Source organism: Hordeum vulgare, chromosome 3H (assembly GCF_904849725.1).
Source record: "Hordeum vulgare subsp. vulgare chromosome 3H, MorexV3_pseudomolecules_assembly, whole genome shotgun sequence".
Taxonomy (NCBI): Eukaryota; Viridiplantae; Streptophyta; class Magnoliopsida; order Poales; family Poaceae; genus Hordeum; species Hordeum vulgare.
Window position 1 is genome coordinate 526,308,753 of NC_058520.1, and position 10,947 is coordinate 526,319,699.

Consider the following 10,947-nt stretch of genomic DNA (forward strand, 5'->3'; position numbering starts at 1 on the left):
ACAAAAACTCACGCTGCATGACCCTATTATTTAGCTACGAATCAATGACCACGTACATTCACACGTTCATCCCCGCGTACACACGTCCATGACTTTTTAGAAAAACAAACATGCACTACACCCTTCATACGTGCTAATAATACAACAAGATTATCCAACACAACTTTGGTTGGAGAGCCGTGGCACTTTGGTGGCTTTCACGGGGTCGGGCTCGGACTTAAAACAAATCGGAGCGTGAAACTGGAACGAACTCTAACCCACTACGTACCCACACACATCATTGGCCCTGTATATATTTTCCGTTGTTGGTAGCCGATCTAGAAGCAAAGCATCGAGACGGGTCTGCGACACTACGTACCCACCTAGCCGCGTGTTCCTTTGCACCGCGCGCGCAGTCTCTAGTAAACATGGATCCGGCGGGTCTGCTACACGGCGACGTGCTCGCGAACGTCCTCGGGCGCCTGATGCCGCGCAGCCTGGCCGCCTGCCGCTCCGTCTGCAAGGCCTGGTGCAACGTCGTTGACGCCCATGGCCTGCTGCGCAAGGACCTCCTGCCGCTCTCCCTGGCCGGCATCTTCGTGGTCTACGGCTTCGTTGACGACATGCACTTGCCGCCGGCGTTCCTCTCGCGTCCCTCCTTCGTGGGCAAGATCCAAGGTAACCTCGGCTACCTCGACGACGTCCACGACAGCTGGTCCCACATGACGGGCCACTGCAACGGCCTCCTCCTCCTCTGGGGAGGCGTGGCCAATCCGGCCACACGACAGTGGGTTAGTCTACCTCACCCTGATTGGATCGGGATCAAGGGCTTCGTCGAGCGCGACTGGCTCGCGTTCGATCCTACGGTCTCGCCGCACTTTGAGGTGTTCTCCATGCAGTGTGTTAGCCGCAGGTACGAGAACCAGGCTGAGTTGGTCCCAGCGAACCCAAACTCAGAGTGGCCTCCGTCGCCCTACATTATCAGCGCATTCTCGTCAGAGACATGGAGATGGGAGCAGAGATCTTTTGTCAGGGAAGGGACGGCTCCACGGTCCATCGACCCCAAGCTACTGCCTCTCATGAAAGACGTCTCCTCTCATGACGCTGTGTATTGGCGAGGCCGGCTCTATGTGTACAACATATTTTTTATCATCAGGTATGTTTTGTTTTCATACATTTTCTTAGCAAAGGTCACCCAATAACATGGTTACAACTAGCTAGGTAATGCTGTAATAATGAATTTATTTATTTGTGCAGATTGGATTTAGAGGATAATAAGTACCGAGTAATTCAACTTCCTCCGACGATTAATGAAGCACCCGAGGATATTTTGCCCCATTTGGGGAAATCAGAGAAGGGTGTTTACTACGGGTTCACCCACAGTAATTGGTGCAACTTTCAGGTTTGGTTCCTCAATGAATCAATTGATCACACCGAGTGGATGTTGAAGCTTGAGATCGACCTTAAGCCGTTGCTAGAAAATTTTCCTTGGGAGCACAGTCATGGCTCTTGGTTCGTACAAGGTGTGAGGGATTACGATGATGAAACACTAGACGAAGAGATAGCGTTTTTCTCTAATTATATTACTAGTATACTTGGATTTCATCCTTACAAGGAGATAATCTTTTTGCGAACGTCGCACATGAGGGCAATAGCCTACCATCTTAGTAGCTCCAAGGTTGAGGATCTGGGATGTTTACCCTTAGCTGGTGATGATTCGATAAAGGCGTCTTTTGTATACACGCCTTGCTGGATGGAGAATTGCTTGATAGCAAATACTGAGCTCTAGCAGTTACTACTTTAATGTTTTACTAGGTCATGGATGGCACGCGTTGTTGTGCCCGTCTATTTGTAATACTGAATGTTACCGTTCGATACAAATATATGAAGATATTAATTATACATAAACCTTAACCAATAGTAATAGCTACAAGACACCAATGCTAGTATTTTGAAACATAGCACACTTTGTATGGTAGAAGTATCAATATTATATATTACTTCATTGACTTTGTTGCCACATAGATTTCAGAATGAAGACAATAAACACAAAAGTTATTATGAAAAATAGGAAAGAAATAGTTGTAATGGGATATGCAAGGCTCCTTGCTGATTCAACGGCATATTATTTTGGGATATTTAATTCAGTGTCACTAGTTCCTTAGTTGTGCTCAGTTTTTCCCACGCTCCAAACTTGTGCTTACTTTTTCCCACTTCCTTAGTTAAAACTCTCACAAATGCTCATAGCAGACGTTTGCCGTCTTGACCGTTAACTCTGACGAGTCGGGCCACGTTGGTCTCTGGAGGGGGACATTGGACTCTGTTGGCTGTCGCTATCTGGCTTTGGTGGTTGGGCCGTGTTTGTGTTTGTGGGCTAGCCCGGTAATAAAAAAAATAGGCCTCCTATGGAGGACGTTGCGCTGGACAGCCTTTTATGCATGCCCGGCTTTGACATCGATGCAGCTATGCATGCATCGACCTGCTCGCATGCATGCACCCCGGCACGTACACATCGCTTCACGCACGTCATGTACGCATCGCTGGATCCCTGTCGCACGGCTGCCGCTCGATCCAGTCGCTCCACAGACGTCGATTCAGTTGCTCCATCGCTGGATCCCGTCGTTTCACGCGTCGCAGGCAGACGTGCACGCTCGATTCAGTTGCACGCAAAGCACGAGCGCATTCGTTTGACGCGTCGAGTCATGCACGCTCGTATAGGCACACCCTCGATTCAGTTGTTGCGTCGTTTCCCACGGTGGCATCGATTCACGGTCGCATTGATTCACGCATGCATTCATGTCACGACGCCGTTTCCTTGAACCTCTCCTCTTCCTCTCCCCCGGCTATTTAAACTGCCCTAGGTTGCCTCTTCCTTCTACACATCCATCTGCGCGTCCCCCCTTCTCTTCTTCCCCAAAAGACAAAGCAAACACGCAACGACGAGAAGACGATGCAGTTCAACGGGCCGACGTTCGTCCTGCCGCCCACCGTGCCGGAGATGCGGTACCCCGCCTTCGTCGTCATCGAGCGCTTGCTCCGCCTGTGGTTGTTCTCACGCTGGAGGAGTGCTCGTGAGCTTGCCGGGTCGTTCCTTCGTGCAGGCTTTAGCCACCTCCCAGAGAGCTTGCCGCGCATGTTCCGCCTCGAGGAACATCGTCCCAACAGCCAAGCACCAGCGATAGGGCTCGTCGCCCACTTCACCAACATGTTTGATGCCTACTACCTACTCAGCAAGGTGTTTTGGTGTGGGTGCGAGTTAATCGCATTCACCACCTACAACATCTTCACCAATTTCGAGAGCATCTTCCCCGCTCCCAACCGCATGCACAGCCTCCCGTACTACCTCGATGAGAACGGCCGGGAGGAGGAGGAGTGAAGACGGCGGCGAAGACGATGGTGAAGCCGACGGTGAAGACATGACAGTCTGGCCCTAGCTATGTCGTGTTATCATATGTATCTGTGTCGTTATCTAAGTTATGTGTGTCGTGTTATTATATGTAAGAACTTTTATCACTTCGCTTTATTTATCTAAGTTATGTGTGTTATTTGTTGGAAATGGGAGCTTGGCTTTTCTTCCTGTTATATCTTGTTATTCACTGTTATATGCATGCTAATCTAAAGGACCAACCCGATACAAACAAGTACATCTCAGGCCCATACAAATGCATGCATGACTGGTGCTGATCTAATGAATAAAGCAAACTAACATGACATGACGATGCAAACGGGTGCATCTCAGGCCCATGCAAATGCATGCATGGCTCGTACAAGTCACGACTCGTGCTGATCTAATGAATAAAGCAAACTACCACAAAAACTAACATGACAAGACGAAGAGATTAGACTTGTAACATTGTATTAATGCATTGTTATAATTGTATTTTGTTTGTCCCAAGTTTAGACACGGCTAATTGATGTGGGGAAAACTAACCAAACTAACTAAAAATGATGTGTTTTGGGATGCCTTCTAAAAATAAGAACATACTCCCTCCTTTCCGGTTTATAGGGTTCGAATCTGAAATCTCATCAACCAAGGTGAACTGTGAGTGGATGGCACTAGTTTTAACTAGCCAATGAAATATTTCTCACATATTCAAGTTCCAAGGCAATAAATGCAGCATCTTGCTTCTCATTGGACTTGCATGGTGGATGTAGAAAAAGATACATGCATAGCCACTCATTTCCTTTCTCTAATCTCTATAAATTAAATATGGCATGGGACTCAAAGCACTTTAACTCAGTTAGACTTAAAATGAGTCTAATATAATGAAATTTTTTAAATGAGCCTTATAAACCGGAAAGGAGGGAGTATTATATACGGCTTATACTAGCTTGTGAGCTTGGGCAATCAAATTACTGAAAAAATCAATCAGAAACAAAAAACAACAAAGCAATCATTCAAAAACAAAAACAGCGCCATCACTTGTTTCTGGGCCTCATCCCTTTATCCTATGCGGGCCTATTGCAACTTGATTCTCTTTGGGCCCGCAAACTAGTTTTTTTCTAGCAGTCAGTGTAACTGACAAACTCGAGGAGAAAATTTGGCAAGTGCGAGAGAGAAGAGATGAATTGGATGTATTTGTGTTGCACAAGTACTGTTTACCGTCATCTCACGAGGTAGGGTATGATCCAACAGTCTAGGTTAGCTAACAAAATAACTGAAAAATGATAACACTAAACTGGTAGTTGTCTTCTGATGAAATTGAAAGTGTTGAAAGCTAACACTAAACTGCATACATTCGGAGATCGAGAGTTGCAGGGTTTGCTCTCGCATTTGAGATACACATGGTGAAATCCATCACATTAAGGTTCCATGACATGGATGAAGCATAAAGTAGCAACAACATAGTACAAACATCTCTAACGAGAGATGACCATGAAGTAAAAAAATCATAGAGCAAGTATTCCTAAAGCTATCAGATTAGATTGCTGTTGAAAATATGCCCTAGAGGCAATAATAAAGTGGTTATTATTATATTTCCTAGTTCATGGTAATTGTCTATTGTTCATCCAATAATTGTATTAACCGGAAACCGTAATACATGTGTGAATATATAGATCACAATGAGTCCCTAGTGGTCCTCTAGTTGGCTAGCTCATTGATCAATAGATGATCATGGTTTTTTGATCATGGACATTGGATGTCATTGATAACAGGATCACATCATTGGGGAATGATGTGATGGACAAGACCCAATCCTAAGCGTAGCACTAGATCGTGTTGTTCGTTTGCTAAAGCTTTTCTAATGTCAAGTATCATTTCCTTAGTTCATGGGATTGTGCAACTCCCGGATACCGTAGGAGGGCTTTGGGTGTACCAAACGTCACAACGTAACTAGGTGATTATAAAGGTGCACTACGAGTATCTCCAAAAGTGTCTGTTGGGTTGTACGAATCGAGACCGAGATTTGTCACTCCGTGTGACGGAGAGGTATCTCTGGGCCCACTCGGTAATCCATCATCATATTGAGCTCAGTGTGACTAAGGAGCTAGTCACGGGATGATGTGTTATGGAACGAGTAAAGAGACTTGCCGGTAACGAGATTGAACAAGGTATAGGAATACCGACGATCGAATCTCGAGCAAGTATCCTACCGATAGACAAAGGGAATTGCATACGAGATTGATTGAATCCTTGACATCGTGGTTCATCCGATGAGAACATCATGGAACATTTGGGAACCAACATGGATATCCAGACCCCAGCTGTTGGTTATTGGCCGGAGAGATGTCTCGGTCATGTTTGCATGTCTCCCGAACTCGTAGGGTCTACACACTTAAGGTTCGATGACGCTAGAGTTGTAAAGAGAGTGGTATGTGGTTACCGAAGGTTGTTCGGAGTCCCGTATGAGATCCCAGATGTCACGGAGAGCTCCGGAATAGTCCGGAGGTAAAGATTGGTGTATAGGAAGTCCTGTTTTGGTCGCCGAAAAAGTTTCGGGCTCATCGGTAGTGTACCGAGAGTGTCGGGAGATGCCGGAGGACCCCCGGGAGGGGTGTGACGACCAAAGAGGTGCATGGGCTGTTAGAGGAGGTGGAACATCCCTTATAAGGCTGGACAAGTCCTTCCCTAAAGGCCTATGCGCATAGGGATAGAGGAGATAAGGCAAAAGGGTTAAAAGGAAAGGGAGGAAGAGTCCTACCAAGGTAGTCCACCTCCCTTGTGGGAGGTGGAAACCTCCCTAGCTTCGGCCGAAGCTCCTCCTCCTTGGATGAGGGGCCAAGGTAGCCTCCCTCTCCCTCCTCCTATATATAGTGGAGGGTTTTGGCCTTTTGGAGACACGCAATAAATCTCCCACAGCGCAGCCGTACTCCTCCTCCTCCTCGTCCTCCGCAGCGCTTGGCGAAGCCCTTCGGAGAACCACATAGCTCCACCGCCACCACGCCGTCGTGCTACCGGAGCTCTCCCTCGACTTATCGTCTCTCCTTGCTGGATCAATAAGGAGGAGACGTCACCGGGCTGTACGTGTGTTGAACACGGAGGTGACGTCATTCGGCACATAGTTCGGAATCCACCGCGATCTGAATCGCTGCGAGTACGACTCCATAAACCGCGTTCATAGTAACGCTTCCGCTTAGCGGTCTTCAAAGGTATGAAGATGCTCTACAACCTCTATCGTTTCTGGTTTCTCCATAGATAGATCCTTGTATGGCGTAGGATTTTTTTTGAAATTACTACGATCCCCAACAGTGGCATCCGAGCCAAGGTTTTATGCATAGATTCTATGCACAAGTACAATACAAAAGTTGTGGACGCTGATTTTGTCAATTGCTTGCCCTTACTAGTCTTATCTTGATTCGGCAGCATCATGGGATGAAGCGGCCCGGACCGACTTTACACATGCTCTTACGTGAGACTGGTTCCACCAACATACATGCACTAGTTGCATAAGGTGGCTAGCGGGTGTCTGTCTCTCCCACTTTAGTCGGATCAGATTCGATGAAGAGGGTCCTTATGAAGGGTAAAGAGCATTGGCATATCAACGTTATGGCTGTCATGTAGGTAAGAAAAGTTCTTGCTAGAAACCCTAACCAGCCACGTAAAACTTGCGACAACAATTAGAGGACGTCTAACTTGTTTTTGCAGGGTATGTTATGTGATGTGATATGGCCAAAAGGATGTGATGTATGAGATCGATCATGTTTTTGTAATAGGATTCACGACTTTCATGTCGATGAGTATGACAACCAGCAGGAGCCATAGGAGTTGTCTTAATTTATTGTATGAGATGCAATCTTTAGCCACATTGCTTGCAAGGCTTATATTTCATGTTGTATTACCGAGTGGGCCCCGAGATACCTCTCCGTCACACTGAGTGACAAATCCCAGTCTTGATCCATGCTAACTCAACGGACACTTTCGGAGATGCCTGTAGAGTACCTTTATAGTCATCCAGTAACATTGCGATGTTTGATACACACAAGGCATTCCTCCGGCATCAGTGAATTACATGATCTCATGGTCATAGGAATGAATACTTGACATGCAGAAAACAATAGCAATGAAATGACACGATCATATGCTACGTTCATAGTTTGGGTCTTGTCCATCACATCATTCTCCTAATGATGTAATCCCGTCATCAAGTGACAACACTTGTCTATGGCCAGGAAACTTTAACCATCCTTGATCAACAGGCTAGTCAACTAGAGACTCACTAGGGACACAATTTTGTCTATATATCCACACATGCATTTATGTTTCCATTCAATACAGTTATAGCATGGATAATAAACGATTTTCTTGAAACATGAAATATAATAATAACTATTCTATCATTGCCTGTAGGGCATATTTCCAACAATTTCTCCATTTCTCATTCGAATTGATCTCCTACAAATATTGGATTTCAAATATTCGATCAAATACATAGCACACAGCAATCGACCTGATATGTCTGTTCAACTTCAACTTTGGCTCAAATTAAAATATTGATTCAAATTCAAATTTTGATGGAAATTTTAATTCTGACTCAAATAAGATACCAAAGTAGAAGCAACATTATTACAAGCAATCCCTTATTACAACAGATAAGTTTTCACAGTAGCTCAATTATACGTCTCCATCGTATCTACTTTTCCAAACTCTTTTGCCCTTGTTTTGGACTCTAATTTGCATGATTTGAATGAAACTAACCCGGACTAACGCTGTTTTCAGCAGAATTGCCATGGTGTTGTTTTTGCGCACAAATAAATGTTCTCGGAATGACGTGAAAATTTACGGTGATTTTTTGTGGAATATATAAAAAATACTGGCGCAAGAATCAACCGGAGGGGTGGAGCTATGAGCCCACAAGCCCACTAGGCGCGGGCCCCCCTGGCCGCGCCTGGCAGGCTTGTGGGGCCCACAAAGCTCCACCGCCTCCAATCTCAGCAATATTTAGTCCCTTTCGTCCGGAAAAAAATCGAGGAGAAAAGTTCATCGCGTTTTATGATACGGAGGCGTCGCCACATCCTGTTCTTCCTTTGGAGGGCAGATTTGGAGTCCGTTCTGGGCTCCGAAGAGGGGAGATCGTCGCCATCGTCATCACCAACCTTCCTTCATCGCCAATTCCATGATGCTCTTCACCGTTCGTGAGTAATCTCATCGTAGGCTTGCTGGACGGTGATGGGTTGGATGAGATCTATCATGTAATCAAGTTAGTTTTGACGGGGATTGATCCCTAGTATCCACTATGTTCTGAGATTGATGTTGCTACTACTTTGCCATGCTCAATCCTTGTCACTAGGGCCCGAGTGCCATGATTTCAGATCTGAACCTATTATGTTGTCGCCAATATATGTGTGTTCTTGATCCTGTCTTGCAAGTTGTAGTCACCTACTATGTGTTATGACCCGGCAACCCCGGAGTGACAATAGCCGGAACCACTCCCGGAGATGACCATAGTATGAGGAGTTCATGTATTCACCAAGTGTTAATGTGTTGGTCCGGTTCTTTATTAAAAGGAGAACCTTAATATCCCGTAGTTTCCATTAGGACCCCACTGCCATGGGAGGGATGGACAATATATGTCATGCAAGTTCTTTTCCCTAAGCACGTATGACTACATACGGAATACATGCCTAAATTACATTGACGAACTGGAGCTAGTTACATATCTCTCCGTGTTATAACTGTTGCATGATGAATAACATCCGGCATAATCATCCATCACCGATCCAATGCCTACGAGTCTTTTCCTACTGGTCCTTGCTAGGTTACTTTGCCGCTACTGCTGTCACTGTTGCTACTGTTACTCTGTTGCTACTACTGTTGCTTTGCTGCTACTGCTGTCACTTTGCTGCTACCGGCTACTGTTGCTACTGCTGCTATCATACTACCTTGCTACTGATACTTTGTCCCAGATACTAAATCTTGCAGGTGTGGTTGAATTCACAACTCAACTGCTAATACTTGAGAATATTCTTTGGCTTCCCCTTGTGTCGAATCAATAAATTTGGGTTGAATACTCTACCCTCGAAAACTTGTGCGATCCCCTATACTTGTGGGTTACTGATGACCCACAATTATAGGGGATCAATCGTAGTTGTTTCAATAAGTAAGAGTGTCGAATCCAACGAGGAGCAAAAGGATCTGACAAGTGGTTTTCAGCAAGGGAATATCTGCAAGAACTGAAATTATCGGTAACAAGTAGTTGTGTGGTGAGATGATTCGTAGCAAGTAGCAAGCAAAAAAAGTAACAACAGTGCAGCAAAGTGGCCCAATCCCTTTTGTAGCAAGGGACAATCCTGGACAAAGTCTTATAGGAGGAAAAACGCTCCCGAGGACACACGGGAATTTCTGTGATGCTAGTTTTCATCATGTTCATATGATTCGCGTTCGTTACTTTGATAGTTTGATATGTGGGTGGACCGGTGCTTGGGTACTGCCCTTACTTGGACAAGAATCCCACTTATGATTAACCCCTCTCGCAAGCATCTGCAACTACGAAAGAAGAATTAAGAAAAAGTCTAACAATAGCATTAAACTAGTGGATCCAAATCAGCCCCTTACGAAGCAACGCATAAACTAGGGTTTAAGCTTGTGTCGCTCTAGCAACCCATCATCTACTTACTACTTCCCAATGCCTTCCTCTAGGCCCAAATAATGGTGACCTGTTATGTAGTCGACGTTCACATAACACCACTAGGGGAAAAACAACATACAACACATCAAAATATCGAACGAATACCAAATTCACATGACTACTATTATCATGACTTATCTCATGTCCTTAGGAACAAAAGTAACTACTCACAAAGCATAATAGTCATGACCAGAGAGGTAATGAGTAGCATCAAGGATCTGAACATAAACTCTTCCACCAAGTAATCCAACTAGCATCAACTACAAAGAGTAATTATCACTACTAGCAACCTTACAAGTACCAATCGGAGTCGTGAGACGGAGATTGGTTACAAGTGATGAACTAGGGTTTGGAGATGAGATGGTGCTGATGAAGATGTTGATGATGATGAGTCCCCTCCGATGAGAGGAGTGTTGGTGATGACGATGGTGACGATTTCCCCCTCCGGGAGGGAAGTTTCCCCTACAGGATCGTCCTGCCGGAGCTCTAGATTGGTTCTACCTCAAGTTTCGCCTCGTGGCGACGGCGAATCCTCCGAAAAGCCTCCTTCTGATTTTTTTCCGGACGGAACCCTTGTTGTAGCAAAAGGGGGGAGCCAGAGGGCCATTTGGGTGCCCACAAGCCCCCTAGGCGCGGTCAGGGGGTCACCGCGCCTAGCAGGCTTGTGGCCACCTGCTGGCGCCCCTCTGGCACTTCTTTGGCCCAGTATTTTGTATAAATCCCGAAAAAAATCCTCGTTGATTTTCACGACGTTTGGAGTTGCGCAGAATAGGTATCTCAAACTTGCTCCCTTTTCAGGCCAGAATTCCAGTTGTCGGCATTCTCCCTCTTCGTGTAAACCTTGCAAAATAAGAGAGAAACGGCATAAGTATTGTACCGTGAAGAGAAATAACAACCCAAA

General features: G+C 45.5%; 1 protein-coding gene across 1 annotated transcript; it reads left to right on the forward strand.

Moving 5' to 3' along the window:
- Positions 1–325: 325 nt before the first annotated feature.
- Positions 326–1,887, forward strand: LOC123440411. Its single transcript, XM_045116978.1, has 2 exons — positions 326–1,135; positions 1,237–1,887. Exons 1-2 carry the CDS (start codon positions 408–410, stop codon positions 1,766–1,768), a joined length of 1,260 nt encoding a protein of 419 aa, XP_044972913.1. The 5' UTR covers positions 326–407; the 3' UTR covers positions 1,769–1,887.
- Positions 1,888–10,947: the final 9,060 nt, after the last annotated feature.

Coding starts and splice junctions, on each gene's coding strand:
- LOC123440411 (XM_045116978.1), top strand. CDS start 408: ATGGATCCGGCGGGTCTGCTACACGGCGACGTGCTCGCGAACGTCCTC. Junction 1,136..1,236: donor AACATATTTTTTATCATCAG/GTATGTTTTGTT, acceptor TTATTTGTGCAG/ATTGGATTTAGAGGATAATA.